Source organism: Carcharodon carcharias, chromosome 9, assembly GCF_017639515.1.
Source record: "Carcharodon carcharias isolate sCarCar2 chromosome 9, sCarCar2.pri, whole genome shotgun sequence".
Lineage (NCBI taxonomy): Eukaryota > Metazoa > Chordata > Chondrichthyes > Lamniformes > Lamnidae > Carcharodon > Carcharodon carcharias.
In genome coordinates, this window is record NC_054475.1 from 55541347 (window position 1) to 55566277 (window position 24931).

The window sequence follows — 24931 nt, forward strand, 5'->3', positions numbered from 1 at the left end:
CAAGGCATTGGTGAGACCACATTTGGAGTACTGTGTACAGTATTGGTCTCCTTACTTAGGTAAGATATAAATGCATTAGCAGTTCAGAGAAAGTTTACTAGATTAATACCTGGAATGGGCGGGTTAGCTTATGAGGAAAGGCTGGACAGGCTAGACTTGTATCTGCTGGAGTTTAGGAGACTGAGAGGCGATTTTATTGAAACATATAAGATCCTGAGGGTGGATGTGGAAAGGATATTTCCTCTTGTGGGAGAATCTAGAACTCGGGATCACTGTTTCAAAATAAGGGGTCGCCCATTTAGGGCAGGGACAGGAGAAGTTTTTCTCTCAGAGGATTGAGAGACTTTGGAGTTTTCTTCCTCAAAAGGTGATTGAGGCAGAGTCCTTGAATTATCTTTAAGGCAGAGGTAGATAAATTCTTGATAAACAAGGGGATAAAAGGTTATCAAGGGTAGGCAGGAATATGAGGTTAAAATCAGATCAGCCATGATCTTATTGAATGGCACAGCAGGCTAATTCGGATGTTCGTATATCTCCAAATCGTCCCAGAACAGAGAGACTTCCATTCTGGATAAAATATTGTTGTACTGACCATTTTTGTTTTAATCAACAACAACATTTTCCAAACTATTCTCTCAGAGTAGGTTAAGTGCATAATAAGTAATGATCAGAACTCAACGATGTGATCCTTCTAGCCACACAGAGCCATATAAATTGTGGAGGAAAGACAGGAAGGAAAAGAACAAGGAAAACAAAGTAAGATTTGCTTGTGTGGAGCAAGAACACCAGCTGGGCTTACTGTTCTATTTGTTTTCTAAATTCTTGTATATTCTAACTGATTAATCAGCAGAGAAAAAAAGATAACGTGTTACAGTTTAGATCTGCTTGAGCCTTCATCGTAACCATCCTTCTGCATAACGAGAGGGGGCAGCGCGATCACTAGTCTTAAATATTTGCTGCCTCAATTATTCCCCCACATCTCTTCTAAAGATGCTAGCCCATGTTGGGATGACATGTTGACAGTAACAGTAGTCCTTTAGTGACTTATCCAGGTAGTCATTCATCCTGTGCAAGCCTGCGATAGGAGGATAGTCACTCTGTGGGGCATCAGAGTCCGATCTATGCTCATCCCAAGTCCACACACATTCTTCAAAGAGTCAACGAATAAGGAGCCTAATTCTTGGTGGATTAACCCCTCTAGGCTGGAAGATTAAGGCCAATAATACAACATTGGCTGAGATCAGCTAACTCAGCAAGGATCAATCGTGAAGCTTTCAGGCCTGTACAGCTGCGACACCAAGGGGAACTCGGGAATACACATTCACACACACACCCCCAATATTTCTCAGGTCAGAAGTTTGAAGTCAGAGCTGCTGGTCCACTGAAGATTTTCTTTTTGTTTCTCAATTGGCTCATTGCACAGTGCACGAAAGATCTGAGGCAATCTTCCTGGATAAGAGGACCAATAAATCAGGCAATAAATCAGAACCAGACCCACCAAATCTGAGGTGATTGTCCTATTGGTGGGTTCTGGAGCAGTGGCCATCACGTGAAGAGATCGACAGGCTTAGTTCGAAGTGTCTTCTTACCAGAAACAGATCTCAAGGAGATGAGTGACAGTGATGGTGGGATAGAAATGTCAATGCGAAAAAATAAAATGCACCTTTTTTTTGGAACAGGTTGTATTGGGGAAAAGGACACTTGGTTCACTAAAATTTCCCCAAAGCCAATGAAAGCACCGTAACATTCAAATTTAACATACAGCTGCATTGATTTCTAGTGAAAGCTTTGATCTTTGTTCCAACGTCAGTAATATCAGTAGTAACACAGCCACCTGTGAACTGGAGGCACTGTTCCAGTGGCTGCAAGGCAGTGCAGGAGCCTGATTCAGAGATGTTCCAGCACAGTAAATTTACTTTCCACATTGAGGAGGCAGGTGAAGATTCTCTGGAAGTAATATTTCCTTACTGAATGACATAAGCTCCCGTAATTCTTTATTTTCAAGCTTGAAAACAACAGAGAAAAAAAATGACATGAGACTTTGTGCAGCTTAAGATACGTTAATGTACAAGTAATTTCTAGGCCTCGCTTATGTCCCATTCTCTTCTTTCCCCTGTCTTATTGCTTCTGGAGGAGAGTTTAATGCTGAGCTAAGTCTGTAGCTATCAGCTTCACTCTGCCAGCCCAAATAATGAGTTGGCAGGTATTCAATAAAGTGGTGTCACAACCAGACTGCATCCTCCACAGATGTTGTCTGACTGGCTGAAGATGTCCAGCCTTTTCCATTCAAGAAGGGTTAGGTTCGGCTGTGATACCCCTGTTGTTGAATATCTTCCAATTCACTACCTCGACTCATATGAAGAATGTCCGCGGAGATTGTGGGGGGGTAGAACTGAGTCCTATTAATGCATATCGAAGATTAACCCATATTGGTGGATACCATTGCTAAGGGACAACATGAGGATAAGGAAATGAGGCAGATGGATCTTGGGGAACCGGGGATAATGGGACAGGGGCCAAAGCAATAGATTATGATTTTCTAGGTAAGAGTGGAACCAAGTGAGGGTAGTCTCACCAAGCTGAACAATGGAGGAGAGGAGTTGAAAGCTAGAGTGCTGTGTACAGTTCTGGTCATCACATTACAGGGAGGATGTGATGGCGCTAGAGAGGATACAGAGGAGATTTACAAAGATGTTGCCAGGAATGGAGAATTTTAGCCACAGGGAAAGATTGGACTGGCTGGGGTTATTTTCTCTGGAACAGAGGAGGCTGAAGGGAGATTTAATTTAAAAAAAAGATTCATTCATGGGATTGGGTGCTGCTGGCTAGGCCAGCATTTACTCCCCATCCTAAATGCTCTTGTTCAGAGGGCATTTAAGAGTCAACCACATTGCTGTGAGTCACTTGCCTTCCTTCCCTAAAGGGCAACAATGGTTCATCATTAGGCTTTTAATTCAAGATTCTTATTGAATTTAAATTCCACCATCCGCCATAGTGGAGTTTGAACCCGGGTCCCCAGAGCATTACCCTGGGTCTCTGGATTACTAGTCCAGCGACAATACCACTACGCCATCACCTCCCTGAGGTTTACAAATTATAAGGGATCTAGATAGAGCGAATATGAAAGACTTATTTCCCGTAACAGAGAGGCCAATAACCAGGGGATATTGATTAAAGTAATTGGTAGAAGGATTAGAGGGGAGTTGAGAAATGTTTTCACCCAGAGGGTGGTGGTGGTCTGGAACTCTGCCTGAAAGGGTGGAAGAGGGAGAACTCCTCAGTGCAATTAAAAAATACTTGAATGTTAATGCTGCAATCCTGTCACAATGAAGCGCACGCTCTAGTTGTAAAGAGAACAGCCATTACTAACTGGGGAACGGTTAGGAAATTATTCTTAAGTATATATAAAAACCAGTGTGTGGGGGCAAGGAAAAGGGAGTCTTTGCCTGTGTTCTCTGGGTTTTGTTAATAAATGTGTTAAGGAAAGACTAGCTCCAGATTCTTCCTTTACTCAGCGAACGAGCAGTGATTTCCAACATTGAAGCGCTGTAACCTACAGGGCTCCGAACCAAAAGCTGGAAATTGGGATAGCTCTTTTACAGTCAGCATAGACACAATGGGCTGAATGGACTCCTTTTGTGCCATACATTTTCTGTTTCTAAAGAGGATGGGGAAGTTGACTGCAGAGTGGTTGAAATTGTACTGCAGGCACAAGAGGATCTTAGTTAGGACTATGGTAGGGTTGGGAACCAGATTGGAGAGTCGGAATTGGAGGAAAGAGGAGCAGAAATTTGGGAAGTGACCACATGTTCAAGGACATGAGAAAAGGGAATTTAGAGATGCAGCAGTAGTGTGCAAGTAGAGGGGGGTCAACAGGGGGTGGCAGCTAAGTGAGGACGTCAGATTTGAAACAGAAAGGTGACCCATTTACAATATCAGGCAACATGGGGTCAGGAAGAAGAGGTGGATGGTCAGCAGTTTAGAGTCAATGGGATTAATGGAGAAGGAGGTGGGTCTCATGGATAAAATGAGCTTGGAGGTGATACGAAGAGAGATAATGTAGAAAGAGGAGAGAGTTCAAGGCTAGGGCAAGGTCAAAGGGGAGCAAGGTAGATGACGAGAAAGAAATGGTGGCTGAAACAGCATAAACAGAATGGATGAATTCAATTCTAGTGGCAATCAATCCACGAACTCCTCACTAGGTTGAAGGCTAGGGTGGAGGGTGCTTGGAAAAGAGTTTAAGAAGATGGTGGTTAGTGGACAAAATAATTTATGGGTTGTCTTAGTTTTCCAGGGTGGTTCTGGAATAATGGGAGTTTTAGTGGAAAAGAATGAGACCCAATAGCACTTGGCGTGGTCCAGCCAGATGTGATGATGGATGCCTAAACCTAGGCCGCCTTCTTTTGCCCTGTCCCTACTTTTATGTTTTCTGCACCTGTAAATCATCCACCATTCGCTCCAGGTCCACACCAGGACCGACACCCAAAACACACTGTACCAGAAGTCCACCAGCAGGGTACTGGTACCAAGTAAAATATCATAGTGAAGGAACCCACTAAAATATCACAACAAAAGGACAATGAAAAGGAAACCAAGGATATATTGACTAAACAGGTTTTACAGATGTTAACGCATTTCAGAGCTGCACCTGCACAGGGGCTATGTGAAATCCTGCAGCATCCACTGAAAATTTCTTACCTCCAGCTGGGCTATTTTCTCTTGAATTTGACAATACTCTTGATCATCCACTTGAACGGCTTTTCTCATTACTGTGGCCATGTCACATATCTGTTCTACCTGGGCTTGCAGCTCCTGGAAGTACAATAGTCAATAAGGATCACTCAGCTCCATTGGACCTAGCAAAGTACGGAGTCTTGTGTACACAATGACCAAGATGCTCAGTTCTGTAAACATCTTAACCCAACAGGTTTGGATTTTGGGAGAGCCTGCTGGAACACTGCAGCAGTCAGACGATTGTGGTCAGATGCTGCTTGGACATGAGATACCTTGGGGTAGGGTTTGCAAAAAGTCAGACAGCACTTCTAATTCTCACCAAACCTGTTACAAAAAGAGTGTACATGTGGGCATTGGCATGTTCAGGCTCTTTGTAATTCCCTAGTCAAATAGCTGAATAACAGTGTTGTACAGCAACCCAGCAGAGCCCTAATTCAGTATTTTATACCATTTGCTGTGTTGAAGACTTTACTGAACAGCCTTCAATAGAAGTTATAGGAAGCTCAATTGATAACTTGTACGAACATACATATGAATATACAAAATAAGAGCAGAAGTACGCCATTTGGTTCCTCGAGCTTGGTCCGCCATTCAATAAGATCATGGCTGATCTGTTTGGGCTTTGAATTCCACATTCCCATCTACCCCCAATAACCTCCGATTCCATTGCCTAACAAGAACTTGTTACCTTCTGGGGCCTGCGAGGGAGCACGTTCCAGAGCTGTGAAAAAAGAGGGGCCGAGTCTTGGGGCCTTTCACTTACCTTCCGGGGCTGAGAGGAGTTGGACTTGCATGAGAGCACATTCCAAGGCTGTGAATAAAGAGAGGCCGAGGCTTGGGGCCTTTCATTAACCTTCCGGGGGTGAATGGAGTTGAGCCTGCGTAGGAGCACCCCTCGCGAGTTACTCCTTTTGAAAAAAGTGCGAGAATGACATCACAGGAAAGTCGTGAGCTGATTGGTTCTTCAGTAGCTGCTGTTAGGGACTGTGTTTCAACCCCAGTAATTTCGAAAAACATAAACTTCTAAACTAGCGCTGGGAAAGTAAGAATTTATAGGCACAGGAGAGGGGGCGGATTTATGAGTAAGGCCGAAGAATTTCTACTTTCTATTAATCTCCAGTTTATAGCTAATAGCACAGGAGTAAGGTTAAAGTAAGTAAAAGTAACTAAAGTTAAAGTAAACAAAGTGATTTAAAAGTTTGAGGTTAAGGTATGTCAGGACAGCTCAGCCAAGTGGAATGCCTGTCTTGTGGCATGTGGAGAGTAGTGGACACTTCTCATGACACAGAGGAGCCCATGTGCAGTAAGTGCCATCAGCTGCACAGGTTTGAGCTCCGCTTTTCAGAGCTTGAGCAGCGGCTGGAGTCACTGAGGTGCAACTATGTGGATAGCACGTTCAGAGAGGTGGTCACACCTCAGGTTAGGAGCAAGCAGGCAGATAAGGAATGGGTGACCGCCAGGCAGTCCAAGAGAAACAGGCAAGTGGTGCAGGAGTCCCCAGGGGAACTGCTCACTAACCAGTTTTCCATTCTGGAAAGGGAAGTAGTGATAGGAGATTCTTTAGTTAGGGGAACAGACAGGCATTTCTGCAGCCATCAGTGTGACTTCAGGATGGTTTGTTGCCTTCCTGGTGCTACGATCAAGCATGTCACAGAACAGCTGCAAGACATTCTTGTGGGGGAGAATGAACAGCCAGAGGTCGTGGTCCACACTGGTGTTAACGACATAGGTAGGAAGGGGGATGTGGTTCTGCAATTGGAATTTAGGGAGCCAGATAGAAAATTAGAAAGCAGGATCTTGAAAGTAATCTTCTCTGGATTACTCCCACGTGCAAGTGAGTACATATATAGGAAGATTTGACAAACGAATGCGTGACTGGAAAGATGGTGCAGGAGGGAGGGTTCTAGATTCGTGGGATAGTGGGACTGGCTCTGGGGGAGATGGCACCTGTACAAGCTGGATGGGTTTCATCTGAACCGAGCCGGGACTGAGTTCCTTGCGGGGAGTTTTGCTAGTGCTGTTGGGAGGGCTTTAAACTAACTCAGTAGAAGGGTGGGAGCCAGGAGAGAATATTAGAAAGTAATACCAGGGTGCATGAAATGCTGGAAGAGGCAGATAGCACTAAAATAGAGAATAGTAAGTTAATAGATGGAGTCGGAGTAAGGGAGCAAGTAATAAAGTCTAAATCAGGCTTACACTGCATGTACGTGAATGCATGGAGTATAGTTAATAAAATTGGGGAGTTACAGGCACAGATTGCCCCATGGGATTATGATGTTGCGACGATAACGGAGACCTGGCTTAAGGAAGGGAAGATCTGGGAGTTAAATATTCCTGGTTATAAGGTGTTCAGAAAAGATAGGAAGGGAAAAAAGGAGTAGGGGTGGCGTTTTTGGTTAAGGAGAATATTCCAGTACTGGAGAAAGAGGATGTGTCAGACAATTCAAGGACAGAACCAATTTGGCTAAAGCTAAGGAATAAGAAGGGTGCAATTACATTGCTCGTTGTAATATATAGACCCACCAGCTAATGGGGAGGATATAGAGGAACAAATCTGCAAGGAAATTACAGAGAGGTGTAAACATCATAGAGTAGTTATAATGGGAGACTTTAATTACCCATATATAGACTGGAATAGTGGTACTGCAAGGGGTAGTGAGGGACAAGCTTTCCTAGATTGTGTTCAGGAGAATTTCCTACAGCAGTATGTGTCCAGTCCAACAAGAAAGGAGGCACTGCTAGACCTGGTTCTTGGCAATGGGGTGGGCCAAGTAGATAAAGTGACAAGAGGGGAACATTTAGGGGACAGTGATCATTGTATCATAAGGTTTAGGATGACGGTGGAAAATGACATTGGTCAATCCAGAGTAAGGATAATCAACTGGCAGAGAGCGGACTTCAATGGGGCAAGAATGGAGCTGGGTCGGATAGACTGGAACCAAAGGTTGGTAGGAAAAGCAGTAGCTGAACAATGGGCTACCTTCAAAGAGGAGCTGGGTTGGGCACAGTCAAGGTATGTTCCCTCAAAAAGGAAGGGTAGGATAAACAAATTCAAAGTTCCCTAGATGACAAAGGGGATAGAAATTAAGCTAAAGAAGAAAAAGTGTGCTTACGACAGGTGTCAGGTAGTAAATACAATTAAGAACCATGCTGAATACAGAAGGTTCAGAAAGGATGTGAAAAAGCAAATATGAGAAGCAAAGAGGGATTATGCAAATAGACTGGTGGCTAACATAAAACGAAATCCCAAAGCACATCAATTGTAAAATGGTGGTAAAAGGAGTGGGGCTGATTAGGGACCAAAAAGGAGATTTACACATTGAAGCAAGGGGCATGGCTGAGATGTTAAATGAATACTTTGCATCTGTCTTTACCTACGAGGCAGATGCTGCCCAGGCCATGGTGAAAGAGGAAGAAAGTCAGTCACCGGAAGGGTTTAAAATTGATAAGGAGGTGGTATTGGATAAGCTGTCAGTACTTAAATTTGATAAGGCACCAGGACCAGATGAGACGCATCCAAGAATACTGAAGGAAGTGAGAGTGAAAATTGCAGAGACACTAGCAATGATCTTTCAATGTTCCCAGGATTCGGGCGAGGTGCCAGGGGACTGGAGAATTGCAAACGTTATGCCCTTGTTCGAAAAGGTTGTAAAGATCTGCCTTGCAATTACAAACCAGTCAGTTTAACTTCAGTGGTGGGGAAACTTCCAGAGACAATTATTCAGGATAGAATTAATAGTCACATGGAAAAACGTGAATTGATTTGGAAGAGTCAGCATGGATTTGTTAAAGAAAAGTCGTGTCTAACTAACTTGGAGTTTTTTGAAGAGGTAACAGGTTGAAGAGGTTGATGAAGGCAAGGCTGTTGATGTGGTGTACATGGACTTTCAAAAGGCGTGCAATACAGTGCCACACAACAGACTTGTGAAGAAAGTTATAGGTCATGGAATAAAAGGGACAGTAGTAATGTGGATGCAAAATTGGCTGAGGGATAGGAAACAGAGAGTAATGGTCAATGGATATTTTTCGGGCTGAAGGAAGGTTTGCAGTGGAGTTCCCCAGGAGTCGGTATTGGGACCCTTGCTTTTCCTATATATACACACACACTTGAGAGACTAGAATTGTAAACAGTGAGAGCTCCAAAAGGACATTGACCCATTGGTGGAGTGGGCAGGTAGGTGGCAGATGAAATTCAATGCAGAGAAGTGTGAGGTGATACACTTTGGTACAAAGAACATGGAGAGACTGTATAAAATAAAGGATGCTATTCTAAAAGATGTGCAGGAACAGAGAGACCTGGGTATATATGTACATAAGTCATTAAAGGTGGCAGGACAGGTAGGGAGAGCTGTTTATAAAGCACACAGTATTCTAGGCTTCATTAATAGGGGCATAGAGTATAAGAGCAGGGAGCTTATGATGAACTTATATAAGACACTGGTTAGACCTCAGCTGGAGTAATGTGTACAGTTCTGGGTGCCACACTATAGGAAGGATGTGAACAAATTGGAGAAAGTGCAGAAGATGTTTAGGGGAACGGTTCCAGGGATGAGACACTTCAGTTATGAGGAAAGATTGGAAAAGTTGGGGGACTGTTTTCCTTGGAGACGAGAAGGCTCAGAAGAGACTTGATAGAAGTTTTCAAAATCATGGGGGGTCTGGACACAGTAGATAGGGAGAAACTGTTCCCACTTGTAAATGGATCGAAAACCAGAGGGCACAGTTTTAAAGTGTTTTGCAAAAGAAGCAATTGCGAGGTGAGAAAAATACTTTTCCGCACAAAGAGCAGTTAGGGTTGGAATACACTGCCTGGAAGTGTGGTGGAGGCAGGTTCAATTGAGACATTCAAGAGGACATTGGATAACAGAAACAATGTGCTAGGTTACGGAGAAAAGGCAGGAGATTGGCACAAAGTTAAACTGCTCAGAGAGCTGATGCAGATACGATGGGTCAAATGGCCTCCTTCTGCACCGTAACAATTCTCTGATTCTGTGAAGAATCCATTTACCTTTGTCTTAAAAACGTTTAAGGATCCCACCTCCATTGCCTTTGGAGGCAGACAGTTCCAAAGTCGCACAACCTTCAGAAAAAAATTTTCATCATCTCTTGTCCTAAAAGGGCAACCCTTAATTTTAAAACAGTGCCCCCTAGTTCTAGACTCACCCATAAGACGAAGCATCCTTTCCACCTTGTCAATACCATTCAGGATCTTATATACTTCAATCAAATCACCCCTCACTCTGTCTAACATTTCCTCATAAGACAACCCATTCATTCCAGGTATCAATCTAGCAAACCTCCTCTGAACCACCTCCAATGCATTTACATCTTTCCTTAAATAAGGAAACCAAAACTGCACACAGTATTCAAGGTGCGGTCTCACCAACGCCCTGTACAACTGAAGCATAACATCCTTACTTTTATGTTCAATTCCTTTTGTAATAAAGGATAGCATTCCATTGGCCTTCTTTAATTATTTGCTGTACCTGCATACTAACGTTTTGTGACATATTCACTGGAACACCTTGATCTCTCTGTAGCTTGGAATTCTGCAGCCATTCTCCGTTTAAGTAATACTCTGCTTTTTTTATTCTTCCTGCCAAAGTGAACAACTTCATATTTTCCTACATTATACTCCATCTGCCAGATTTTGCCCACTCATTCAATCTATCGATATCCGTCTGCAACCTCCTTGTGTCCTTTTCACAACATACTTTCCTACCTATCTTTGTGTCATTTGCAAATTGAGCTACCATGCCTTCATTCCCCTCATCTAAGTCATTGATATAAATTGTAAAAAGTTGAGGCCCCTGCAGGACTCCACTCATCACATTCTGCCAATCAGGAAAACATCTATTTATGCATACTCTGTTTCCTGCCAGCCAGGCAATTTTCTATCCATGCTAATATGTTACCCTCTACACTATGTTTTTATTTTCCGCAACAACCTTTGATGTGGCATGTTATTAAATGCCTTCTCAAAATTGAAGTACAGCAAGCCTACAGTCTTCCCTTTATCCAAAACACATGTTACTCTTTCAAAAACGCATGTTACTCCTTCAAAGAACTCCAATAAATTGGTTAAACGTGATTTCCCTTTCACAAAACCATGCTGGCTCTTCTCAATTATCTTGAGTTTCTCTAAGTGCTCAGCTATAGCCTATGATCGATTCTAACGCCTTCCCCATGACAGATGTCAAGCTAACTGACCTATAGTTTTCTGCGTCCCTCCATTCTTGAAGAGGGTTATATTTGCTACTTTCCAGTCAGATGGAAACTTTCCAGAATCTAGGGAATTTTGGAAAATTAACACCAGCTGTATCTACTACCTCATTAGTCACCTCTTTTAGGATGAAGTCCATCAGGACCCAGAGACTTGTCAGCCCACAGCTCCATCAGTTTGCTTAGTACTGCTTCCTGAGTGATTGTAATTTCACTAAGTTCCTCTCTCCCTTCCACCTCCTGACTTACAGCTATTATTTTTTTTTAATCCTCTATAGTCAAGACAGAAGCAAAATATTTGTTTGTTTCACCTGCCATTTCATTATCATCTATGATTTAGTCCCCACTGTCACTCTCTAGAGCAGTGACAGGCAACTTAGGCTAGTGAGTGGTGCCGAATGGGTGGCCATCCTTCATCTCAATAACCCACAAAATTGAAATCAGACATATATGATCCATTATATAAAATTTGGGCAATTAAGTTACCAGCAAAAGTTACATAAAAATGGACATCCTCCCAAGTCCACGAGTGTCAGAACCAAGATGATCTCATGGGATAGGGTAATTTTGCTAACTGTATTGGTGCACCTAGAATTTTTGGGGCATGTCGATTGAACCGTAGCAGCATCTTGATTGGGCACAGTTCTCTCAGCCAATGTTGTGTGTAATCAGCACGCACCTCATTTCACGTGCCCTTGATTTGCAAGCGTATAATTTTAGTTATACCGGTAGGAAAAAAAACTAAACGGACAGAAACCAGCAGACTCTGGCAATCCTGCACGCGGGCAACGGTCAACAAAATGTCTCGCAGGCCGCACTCAGGACCCTGATGGACCACATGCAGTCCACGGGCCGTAGGGAATTGCCCATCACTGCGCTAGAGGACCAACACTTACTTTACCTACTCTTTCCCTTTTTAAATATCTGTGGAAACTCTTGCTATCCGTTTTTACATTTCTGGCTAGCTTCCTCTCATTCTCTAATTTCTTTCTCCTTATTAACCTTTTAGTCATTCTCTGCCATTCTTTATATTCTGACCAATCATCTGTCCTGCCACTCCATCTTTGTGCAATTATATGCTTTTTCCTTAAGTTGATGTTTTCCCTAACTTCTTTAACCACGTATGGTGGGTCCTCAATTTAGAATTTTTCTTTATCGTAGGAATATACTTATTCTGAGTATTCCGAAATATCCCCTTAAATGTCTGCTACTGCTTCTCTATTGATCCATCCCTTAGCCTAGTATCCCAGTTCATTCAGCTAACTCAGCTTTCATACCCACATGGTTGCCCTTATTTAAGTTTAAAATATATTCTTAGACCCACTCTTCTCCCTTTCAAACTGGATGCAAAATTCAATCATATTGCTGCTACCTAGGGATGCCTTCACTCAGAGCTCATTAATTAAACTTGTCACATTGCAGAATACCAAGTCTAATATAACCTGCTCTCTGATTGGTTCCAGATGTGTGGCTCTTAAAAAAATCTCTCAAAAGCATTCTATGAACTCCTGATCCAGGCTACTACTGGCAATCTGATTTTCTAGTTTATATGAAGATTAAAATCACCCATAATCATTGCTGCTCCTTGATCACAAGCACCCATTATTTCTTCTTATATAATTTGTCTTTGTCCTATATTGTGGTTATTGTTAGGGGGTCTGTAGATCACTCCCACTAGTGACTTCTTTCCCCTACTATTCTTCATCTCCACTCTAACCAATTCTACATCTCAATCTCCTGCACCAAGGTCATTTCTAACTAAGGCACCAATGCCATCCTCGTTCACTATGCTACTCCTCCACCTATATCTAGCTTCCTATTCTTCTTGAATATCGTACAGCCCTCAATATTCAGGACACAATCCTTGATATCCTGCAGCCACGTCTCCATAATGGCTATCAGATCATATTTATTCACTTCAATGTGTGCTATTAATTCATTTATTTTGTTATGAATTCTACGCGCATTCAGATACAGAGCCTTTCATTTTGACTTTTTGTTATCTTTGTAACATCTAGTCTTGACTTCTGGTGTACTCTTAGGTTTGATCTCCCTGTCCTTTCCTGCTATTTTATGACCCTCATTTCCCAAATTACTATAATGGTCTCCTGCCTTGAATCTACCCCTTGATTTGCCACATCCACCCAAACATGATCCCTCACCCACCTTGTTTAGTTTAAAGCCCCCTCTATGTCCCTAGTTATGCAATTTGCAAGAACACACATCCTAGTACAGCTCAGGTGTAAACCATCCCAAAGTTACAGTCTCCATTTTCCCCAGTATTGATGCCAATGGCCCATGAACCAGAACCCACTTCTCCCGCGCCAGTCTTTGAATCAGGCATTGCCATTGATTAAACTGGTGTTCAGTACTTTGAAACAATCTAGAGTGGTGAATCAATTATACACTATAAAGATCTTAGTTAAACAAAACTAATGTACAATAGAAGCAACTTTCTGTACAAACACAAATTTAATTACATATAACAGATATATGCTTTATAATCTCAATGCTTGAAAAAAAAAATCAAAGTCAAACTGAACGCAGCATAACACTGCTGGAGCTCTACAACAGACACCATTTACACTGATGTAAATTGCCCCATAACCCATAAAATGCAGAGCATAGAACATCATGTAACAGTATTGGTATGGAGAGCCAGCTTGGCTTAAGGACCTTTACTGTAACCTTTTCCAAAGTTGAACACTTCTCAATTAAAGTGCAAACGGAGATGAATTTGCACGTTGAGCCTCAAAGGAAAAATCCGATTTCAGGAATATAGCCTGTGCCTGTATATTAGAATGCAGTTAGGAATGTAGCTTGTTACCTGGGAATGCTCCTGGTGTAAAGTGGTAATTGGTGCACTATCCAGCTTTTTTTTTGATGCTAGAAGCCGTAACATCTGCTTTCGGTATTTACTCATGATCAGTTCTAAGGCATAGCGGTGCTCCTCCAGGGAAAGCCACAACTCTGACAGAAACAAGAAAAGTCACCAGCAAGCTAAAAGATAACTGCTATAATCTCAGGCCATGCAGGTAATAAAAATGTTCAAAACAATCCTCACTGTAGATCTTCACTTCTTAAAAATAACATATTACCACACAGAACTGGATGAAACAGGAAGCCTCCTCCCCCGCCCCCCCGCCTTGATGTGCCATCCTCATAGGAATTTCTGGCTGAAAATGGCCAGTGTCATTAGTTTACCATTTACCATCCTGGCATTTGCACAACAAAGACAACCAAGTTGTTGATTAATCAGTCTCTGTCGATTAGTCCACAGCAGACTCAGGCATGGTGTGAAAAGAAACCACACATGGAGGAGAGCTCTGGGAATCCTTGGCCCCTGTTCCAAGCATGTTGCACTTCAGTTATTGTTCAAATGATTCATTTTTCAGAAAGGAATTTAAATAGAATCCAAAAAGTTCAGTTCTAATCTATTTCATGAGGTACATATTTAGTGAGTTTCCTCTGATAAACTCATGTTCATATTAGCCAGCTGAGTTAAGGCACAATCTCTTTTCTTCAACAATTTAAAATGGTAAGCTTTTGTACTAGTGTTTTGCCCTGTATGGCTTCCATTCCTGTTGAGAAAGTTTAACAGCTTCTGATAACTCATCCAGAAAATCAATTCTTCATGTTTGAGTAAGTAGCCTCTTGCCCACAATTTTTACCAGGAGTTATTGGGTTGTGTTCAAGAGCAGGAACCACCTGCTTTCTTTTCCCTAAAGCCCTGGGCAGAGACTAAACTGAATTACTTCCACCAGTATCCCAACTAATGTACCACAACTATGATGGCAAGCAAATTTACCACAGGGCCATCAAGCCAGGCCAGGGCCTTCCTTCACTGACATATTTGCGCCTTCCAGAAGGGCACACTATCCGGTGTCCCAGGAGTGGGAACCTTGGCTGACTTTCCTCTCCTTAGTTCAGGGGCAGCAATTGTGATGTCACAGACACCCTAGTCGAGATCACCTAACACCACACAGACTTCCAACAGTTCAAAGCTGGAACACACTTGGTCCCGAATACTCAGGACTACACCATGTAATACCCCTACCTCTGTTGGGGAAAATTATCCACTCTTAAATCAAATGTCAAAGATTAAAGAGTAGAAGTTATAGGTACCAGGCTTCAGAAGAAATAAAAATTTAGAAGGGTGTGCAGCACAAAAATTATAGAGTGCACAAATGTTCCCCTACGTCATAGAAATTTGTGACAGGAGCATTCAAAAGGTATACATGCTCAGTGAACCCACCAAATACAGTTTTATGCTGCTGAGAAAAGAAGTTCTATGGTGACTCTCACTTCCTGCTAAACATTTACACAAAATTATTTGACAATTGAACATTTTCAAACTTCCAGAAATAAGCATGGTTCATTTCAAAATATCTAGCTGCTGGGAATTTGAGTTTCAATAAAGTGGTTTCTCTTTGCAGAGAGGGTTTGACAGGCTTTCTGTCTTCAGCTGCCTGTACACACCCACACATCAAGAGACAGATTACAACTGGGAAAGAATTGGATAACCTCATTCAGGTGCCATAAAATAACAGGAATGGCATGATGTTCACAGCTTAGAGTCTATCTTTTCTACAGGCTGTGTGAAATTGCTCTCTCATGGACACTATCCTCTTAATCACCCAATTATCTGAATAACCACACTGAAAGTGTACAAGGTGAAACTCTTGGTTGAGGAGGAATGGCAGAAGAAACAGTACAACCATACTGATGCTGCTGTGAATTATGATGCAATTTCCCTCTGCTTCTTTGAGCCGGGGTTTGCTAGGTTACTGTAGAGGGAGCTCTAAACCAGGCTTCACTTGACGTGCTCACTGAAGGCAAGGAAAAAAATACATTGAAACTGAATTTGCTCAGCATGAAATCCCTCTTCTTCGGTAAACATGTGATATACCATAAAATACGCATCAATATCAGGTTGTAATTGTGTCAACTGAAATAACTAGACACTAGTTCACCATACACATGCACTGTAAATGGGTTTTAATTTGGAAGGAAAGAAAAACCTTTATTTTCCTGCTGCAGATCCCGGATCTGTGTGTTCTCCTGAGCGAGGATAGCATGTGGTTTGTGACTGGCCAGCTTTTTCAGCTCAGCAAAATCTTCTTGGCTCTGAAAATTGAGCAAAGCAAAATTACAGACAATCCGCAGGCCAAACCGTCACCATTTTTCCCTACTCTTCTGAACTTGGAGGCCTGCTGCTATTATCCACTTTACAAATTGTTCATAGGACACATATATGCAGGTGCTGCTGCTTGTTCTTTTAATTAGACTGACACATAGAGCAATTAACAAGTCAGTTTTAATTGGCACGGAGAAATTTCATTCGGCAGTTCCAATTCTGGCCTGCTCCAACTCCCTGCACCAAGCTGTTCCTCTATTCCAGGGGATCCTGAACTTGTAAAATATTTCACTGCAGCTCTGTGACTTGGATCACCAGAGGGCTCCATTCACTGCTGGGAATTAAATGGTCAGCAACAGGGCGTTGTGCGATGACTGAATCCAGCAGGTCCCATGGAAAATGTGTCACAGAGGTGAATGGGAAATAGAAGAGGAACAACTGTAGGGAGGGACTGCAGAAATAAACTGGACTGCTAATGTTTATAAAAGCAAGGCATTTCATAATTAGGTGTTTGGGCCGAATGAAAAAGACACTAAGCTGGGAAAAGTGAAATCAAAGGAGGCCTGACCAAAAACTTGGTGAAATAGATTTGGTTTTTTTTTTGAGGTTTTTAAAGGAGTGAGGTGGAAGTTACAGACAGTAATTTCAGGTGGCTGAAGGCTCTGCTGCCAATGGTGGGCTGAAGGGATGATATCCAACAGCGCTACAGGATCACCATTTTTTTAATTCTTTCATGGGATGTGAGCATTGTTGGCTAGACTAGCATTTGTTGCGTATCCCTAATTGCCCTTGAGAAGGGGGTGGTGAGCTGACTTGAACCGCTGCATTCCATGTGGTGTAGGTACGCCCACAGTACTGTTAGGGAGGGAGTTCCAGGATTTTGACCCAGCGACAGCAAAGGAACGGCGATACATTGCCAAGTCAGGATGGTGTGTGACTTTGAGGGGAATTTCCAGGTGGTGGTTTTCACATGCATCTGCTGCCCTTGTCCTTCTGAGTAGTACAGGTCCCTGCAGGTTTTCTCCCCTTCCTGTTCCCCAGCAATATGTGTACTTCCTCTTCAAACCCCAACTCACCATGTGGACTGAGAAGTTTCAAAGTGGCAACTCGCTAATACCTTGGTAAGGACAACTAGGGATGGGCAATATATGACAATTGTGCCAGCAGCACCCACACCCCAAGAACTAATTTTTAAAAATGCACAAGAGACTGCAGTCAGAGCAATGGAGAGCAGAGGAGCTGAGGGGCCCCTAATGGAGGTGATTGCAGAGTTTGGAGGGGAGGCCCTGGAAAGTGTAATGATGAGGGTAGAAAGAACAAGGGTACAGTTACACAGGGAAAGCTTTGTGGACTGAGCAAAGAACTAGCACAGAGCAGCACAGATAAATGGAAGAAGGCAGCCATTCCATGGCACAAACAGTGCCAGTTAGAGTTTTAGATTTATTTGCCAGCTGGCTTTAGACTTACCCTGTCTGGGATGGCTGTCCCAACTTCCTTCATGCTCTCCACCCGCTTGTTGAGTATTGTTGTCTGTTCAATTAGAGATTCAGCTGCATTATCATGATCCTTCAGTCGCTCCACCAAGACCTTTGCATCAGCCAACACCTTCTCTATTGTACAGGCCATCACCTGGGAACAGAAATAGAAAAAACTGTTGGCTTGGGAACTAACTGAGAGCTGGGTTAGTGAACCTGCTGGTCTAATCTGGTTTTTACTTCTCACTCTCCTTCTGTGAGAATGTTTTAATTCTGAGGTGAACTCCTGCAGTGCATCTTATAGATGGTACACAATGCTGCCACTGTGCGTCAGTGGTGGTGGAAGGGGTGAAAGTTTATGAATGGGGTGTCAATCAATGGGCTGCTGTGTCCTGGATGGTGTCAAGCTTCTGGAGGTTGTTAGAGCTGCACTCATCCAGGCAAGTGGGGAGTATTCCATCACACTCCCGAATTCCGCCTTGCAGGTGGTGGACAGGGTTTCGGGAGTCAGGAGGTGAATTACTCGCCACAGGATTCCTTGCCTCTAACCTGCTTTTGTAGCCACAACACCCAGGATGTTGATAGTGGGGGATTCAGTGACGGGAATGCCATTGAATGTCAAGGGGCAATGGTTAGATTCTCTCTTGTTGGAGATGGTCATTGCCTGACATTTCTGTGGCACGAATGTTACTTGCCACGTGTCAGCCTAAGCCTGGATATTGTCCAGGTCTTGCTGCATTTGGACATGGACTGCTTCAAAATCTGAGGAGCTGCGAATGGTGCTGAACATTGTGCAATCATCAGCAAACATCCCCACTTCTGACCTTATGATGGAAGGAAGGTCATTGATGAAGCAGCTGAAAATGGTTGGGCCAAAGGCACTACCCTGAAGAACTCCTGCAGTGATGTCCTGGTACTGAGATGATTGACCTCCAACAACCACAACCATCTTCCTTTGTGCTAGGTATGACACCAGCCTGTGGGGAGTTTTCTCTAGATTCCCACTGGCTCCAGTTTTGCTAGGGCTCCTTGATGCCACACTCAGTCAAATGTGGCCTTGATGTCAAGGGCAGTCACTCTCACCTGAGGAATTCAGGTCTTATGTCCATGTTTGAACCAAAGCTGTAATGAGGTCAGGAGCTGAGTGGCCCTGGCAGAACCCAAACAGCATCAGTGAGCAGGTTATTGTTAAGCAAGTGCCACTTGATAACACTGTTGGTAGCCCCTTCCATGACTTTACTGATGATGGAGAGTAGACTGATGGGGTGGTAGGGTAGGTAATTGGCCGTGTTGGATTTGTCCTGTTTTTTGTGTACAGGACATACTTAGGCAATTTTTCACATAACTGGGTAGATGCCAATGTTGTAGCTGTACTGGAACAGCTTAAACATAGAAACTAGGAACAGGAGTAGGCCATTCGGCCCTTTGAGCCTGCTCCGTCATTCATTATGATCATGGCTGGTCATCCAAATCAATAGCCTGCTCCCGCTTTCTCCCATATCCTTTGATCCCTTTCACCCTAAGAGCTATATCTAACTCCTTCTTGAGAGCATACAATGTTTTGGTCTCAACTACTTTCTGTGGTAACGAATTCCACAGGCTCACCACTCTCTGGGTGAAGAAATTTTTCCTCATCTCAATCCTAAATGGTCTACCACATATCCTCAGACTGTGACCCCTGGTTCTGGACTCCCCCACCATCAGGAACATCCTTCCTGCATCTACCCTGTCTAGTTCTGTTAGAATTTTATAGGTTTCTATGAGATCCCCCCTCATTCTTCTGAACTACAGCGATTATAATCCTAATCGACCCAATCTCTCCTCATACGTCAGTCCCACCATCCAGGAATCAGTCAAGTACATCCTTCCTCAGATAAGGAGACCAAAACTGTACACAATATTCCAGATGTGGTTTCACCAAGGCCCTGTGCAATTGCAGCAAGACATCCCTGTTCCTGTACTCGAATCCTCTGGCTATGAAGGCCAACATACCATTTGCCTTCTTCACCACCTGCTGCACCTGCATGCTTACCTTCATCAACTGGTGTACAAGGACACCCAGGTCTCGTTGCACATTCCCCTCTCTCAATTTATAGCCATTCAGATAATAATCCGCCTTCCTGTTTTTGCTACCAAAATGGATAACCTCACATTTATCCACATTATACTGCATCTGCCATGCATTTGCCCACTCACTCAGCTTATTCAAATCACACTGAAGCATCTCTGCATCCTCCTCACAGCTCACCCTCCCACCCAACTTTGTGTCATCTGCAAATTTGGAGATATTACATTTAATTCCCTCAGCTAAATCATTAATATATATTGTGAATAACTGGGGTCCCAGCACCAATCCCTGCGGTACCCCACTAGTCACTGCCTGCCATTCGGAAAAAGACCCATTTATTCCTACTCTTTGTTTCCTGTCTGCAAAACAGTTTTCTATCCATTTCAATACATTACCCCCAATCCCTTGTGCTTTAACTTTACACGCCAATCTCTTATGTGGGACTTTGTCGAAAGCCTTCTGAAAGTCCAAATAAACCACATCCCCTGGCTCCCCCTCATCAACTCTACTAGTTACATCCTTGAAAAATTCTAGTAAATTTGTCAAGCATGATTTCCCTTTCACAAATCCATGCTGACTTTGTCCGATTCTGCTAGGGACGCGGCAAGTTCTGGAGCACAAGTCTTCAGTACTATTGCTGGAATATTGTCAGGGCCCTTAGCCTTTGCAGTATCCAATGCCTTCAGCCATTTCTTGATATCACATGAAGCAAACTGAATTGGCTGAAGACTGGCATCTGTGATGCTGGGGATCTCTGCAGGAGTCCAAGGTGGATCATCCACTCAGCACTTCTGGCTGAAGATTGTTGCAAATGCTTCAGTCTTATCTTCTGCACTGATGTGCTGGGCTCCTCCATCACTGAGGATGGGAATATTTGTGGAATCTCCTCCTCCGGCGAGTTGTTTAATTGTCCACCATCATTTACGACTGGATGTGGCAAGACTGCAAAGCGCAGGTGAGTGAAAATGTGAACCAGGAAGTCGCAAACGGCGGGACTTTACTACATATTACCCCAACACCATGAGCTCTTATCTTAGGTAGTAGCCATTTATGTGGCACATTTTCAAATGCCTTTTGAAAATTCAAATACACTACATTCACTGGATCCCCTTTATAACAGCTGCTTGCTAAATTTATCAGCATTCTTTGAGAATGTATCAAACACAATTTCGCTTTCATACAATCAAGCAGAGTCAACATAGTTTTGTTATTATTTTCTAAATATCATGCTTCTACTTCTTTAATAATGGGTTCCAGCATTTTCTGAATGAACGATGTTCGGTCTCTACTTTCGGACTCCCTCCTTTTCTTGATTAGAGGTGTTACATTTGCAGTTTTCCAATCTACTGGGACCTTTGGGAATTTTAGAAGATTGCAACCAATGCAAGATTACAACATCTCTGCAATCACTTCACAGAATCACAGAACTATTACAGCACAGGAGGCTGCCATTTGGCCCAGTCTGTCTCTTTGAATGAGCAGTTCACCTAGTGCCATTCCCCCATCTCCCCGTGATATATTCTTCCTTTCAGACAATGATTCAATTCCCTCTGGAATGCCCCACTTGACCCTGCCTCCAGCATTCCAGATCTTAACTACTGAAAAAGATTTTCATGTCGTCATTGCCTCTTTTGTCAATTACCTTAAATTGGTGTCCGATAGTTCTCAAGTTAAAAAAAAAATTCTTTCAAAGGATGTGGGTATCACTGATTTATTGCCCATCCCTAATTGCCCTCGAGAAGGTGGTCATGAACTGCGTTCTTGAACTGCTGCAGTCCATGTGCTGCAGGTACACCCACAGTGCTGTTAGGATTTTGACCCAGCGACAGTGAAAGGATGGCAATATAGTTCCAAGTCAGAATGATGAGAGGCTTATGCCCCTCCAACTTGCAGGTGGCAGTGTTTCCCATATGACTGCTGCCCTTGTCCTTCTAGATGGTAGAGGTTGCAGGTTTAGAAGGCCACTTCCACCAATGGAAATAGTTCTCCTTATCTATTCTATCCAAACCCCTCATAATTTTGAACACTTCTATCAATCTCCTCTCAATCTTCGGTTCTGTAAAGAAAACAGTCCCAATTTCTCCAATCCATCTACTTAACTGAAGTCCCTCAACCCTGGAGCCATTCTGATGAATCTTTTCTGCACTCTCTTCAACGTCTTCACATCCTTTCTATAGCATGGTACTCAGAACTGGACACAATACTCCAGCTGAGGCTAAACCAGTGTTTTACACAAGTTTAATATAACCTCCTTGCCTTTATACTCTATGTCCCTATTAATAAAGCCCAACAGACTGTATTCTTTATTCATCACTCTCTCAACCTGTCCTGCCACCTTCAATGATTTCTGCACATATACACCCAGGTCCCTCTGCTCCTGCACACCTTTAGAATTGTACCCTCTATTTTATGTTGTCTCTGCACGTTCTATCAAAATGAATCACCTCACACTTCTTGGCATTAAATTTTATCTACCACTTGTCCACCAACCTGTCAATGTCCTCTTCAAGTTCTACATTATCCTCCTCACATTTCAGTGCTTCCAAGTTCTGCATCATCCGCAAGTTTTGAAATTGTGCCCTATATACCAAAGTCTAGGTCATAAATATACATCAGAAAGAGCAAGAGTCCCAAGTTCCACCTTCCTACAGTCCAAAAAACATCAATTAACCACTACTCTCTGTTTCCTGTCACTCAGCCAATTTCATATCCATGTCGCTACTGCCCCTATTATTCCATGAACTATAACTTTCAGCACAAGCCTGTGGTGTGGCACTTTATCAAATGCCTTTTGGAAGTTCATATACACCATATCAACAGCATTAGCCACATTACCCTCTGTTACCTCATTAAAAACTCAAGCAAGTCAGTTAAACATGATCCGTCCTTAACAAATCTGTGCTGACTTTCCTTAATGAACTCCAACAGTCTGGCGCCGGCACCGGCCCTGCGACAGTGCGGCGCTCCCTCAGCACCGGCCCTGCGACAGTGCGGCGCTCCCTCAGCACCGGCCCTGCGACAGTGCGGCGCTCCCTCAGCACCGGCCCTGCGACAGTGCGGCGCTCCCTCAGCACCGGCCCTGCGACAGTGCGGCGCTCCCTCAGCACCGGCCCTGCGACTGTGCGGCACTCTCGCCAAGTGACTATTAATTTTATCCTGAATTATTGTTTCTAGAAGCTTTCCCATCACCAAGGTTCAACTGCCTGGCCTATAGTTGATGGGCTTATCTTTCGATCAATTTTTAACAAGGGTGTAACATTTGCAATCCTCCAATAATCTCAGTCTGAGGAAGTCTGGAAAATTATGGCCACAATTTCTACTTTCACTTCCCTCTCCATTCTTGGATAAAACTCATCCAGTCCTGGTGCCTTATCAACTCTAAGTATAGACAACCTATCCAATACCTCCTCTTTGTCAATGTTAAGTCTTTCTGGTGTCTGAATTACCTCCTCTTTCACCATGACCTGTGCAGCATTTCTTCCTTGGTATAAATAGATGTGAAGTATTCATTTAGTACCTCAGCCAAGCTCCCTGCCTTTTTTAGTCCCTAATTGGCCCTACTCCTCCATTTACCACCATTTTTACTATTTATACACCTGTACAAGACTTTTGGGTTCCCTTTATGTTTTCTGCCAGTCTCTTTTCATACTCTCGCTTTACTTCTCTTATTTGCTTTTTCAAATTCCCTCCGAACATTCTCTATTCAGCCTGGTTCCCAGTTTTATTATTCACTGACATCTGTCATAAACACACTTTCTCTTCTTCATCTTAATCTCTATCTCTTCTAACATCCAGGAGGCTCTGGATTTGTTTGCCCTACCTTTCCCCTTTCTGGGAATATACCTTGACTGCCCCCAAGCCATCTGTTATTTAAAGGCAGCCCATTGTTCAGTAGCAGTTTTGCCAGCCAATCTTTGATTACAATTGATTTGGGTCAGATCCACTTTTACGCCATCGAAATTGAGGTTTACCATCAATTAATTATTCTTACTAGATTTTTCCTTGCCCCTTGCCATTGTCAACCTAAACTTTATGTCACAATGATCACTGTCCCCTAAATGTTTCCCTACTTGATCCACCTTGCCCACCTCATTCCCAGGAACTAGGTCAATAGTGCCTCCTTTTTCATTGGACTGGCAAGATACTGTTCTAGAAAATTCTCCCACCCCTCTCTGGCCTTTATACTGCTACTATCCTGGTCCATGTTCAAATAATTAAACTCCCCATTATAATAACTACTCTATAATTCTTGCACCTCTTGTAATTTCCTTGCAAATTTGTTCCTCTCCATCCTTCCTACTAGTTGGCAGCTATGGGCTGCACCAAGCATTATGATTACACATTGTTTTGTTCCTTAGCTCAGGCCAAATAGATTCTGTCCTTGATCCCTCTAGAGCATCCTCTTTCTGCCATGCAGGTTGAGTATCCTTTATCCAAAACCCCTGGGGCCGAAAGTATTTGGATATTTTTGCTTTTGGATGTGATATGCCTACTGTATTGAGTACAGTAAGGATGATTAAGTAGTGACTTGTGGAAACCTAGCAAGTAATGAGGAGTTGGAGAAAAGCTTTTGTATCCCTCAGTGGTACGTTAAACAGTCTGTGAAGCAAGGCAAAACAGCCGGATTTGGCACTCGTACCTGTACTCCAAAGACATGCTAGATGAGATATTGTTATTTACCCCAGGGGCAGCATTTTCTTAGTTGAACACAGTTGCCGTGATAGGGTTTGGGTTCAGAAGCAAAAACTCTCACAGCAGCTGGGCACACGGTAAGGCAAGCAACTAGACTTCCTGCGCTAAAGGTTGGGGACGATCAGCAAGGTTCGGGTCATGTAGGCTTGGGTCAGGGGCTTTCTGCGCTAAAGGTTGATAAGATTGAAAAAAATGTCCAGTTTTTGGACTTATGGATATAGGATACTCGATCTGTTTTGCAGTATTTTCCGGAATCAATACTGCAAACCCTACCTTCCTTTCAGACCCTAGGATGCAGGCCATCAGGTCCAGGGGCCTTGTCAGCCTTCAGTCTCATTAAATACCTTAGTACTTTTTCTCTAGTGATTGTGATTGTTTAACTTCCTCTCTCCCTTTTGCTCTTGATTTCTACTATTATTGGAATGCTTTTAGTATTTTCTACCAAGGTAGAAACAAAATATTTGTTCAAAGTCTCTGCCATTTGTTTCCCATTATTAATTCCCAGTCTCATCCTCTAAGGGACTAACATTTACTTCAGCTACTCTCTTTTTAACACATTTATAGAAGGTTTTACGGTCAGTTTTTATAAGATTTTAATCCAAG

At 43.1% G+C, this 24931-nt stretch overlaps 1 protein-coding gene across 1 annotated transcript in view; it reads right to left on the reverse strand.

Annotated features, from left to right (window-relative positions):
- Window positions 1-579: 579 nt before the first annotated feature.
- The window catches only part of sike1 (suppressor of IKBKE 1), a 32550-nt gene continuing 8198 nt past the window's right edge, over window positions 580-24931 (reverse strand). Inside the window, exons 2-6 of the mRNA XM_041194663.1 lie at window positions 17561-17722; window positions 15978-16083; window positions 13784-13926; window positions 4699-4812; window positions 580-2005 (exon numbers count right to left, since the gene is read on the reverse strand). Coding sequence (XP_041050597.1) covers window positions 1913-2005; window positions 4699-4812; window positions 13784-13926; window positions 15978-16083; window positions 17561-17719 — 615 coding nt within the window. The 5' untranslated portion in view covers window positions 17720-17722 and the 3' untranslated portion in view covers window positions 580-1912. The remainder of the gene's footprint in view (window positions 2006-4698; window positions 4813-13783; window positions 13927-15977; window positions 16084-17560; window positions 17723-24931) is intronic.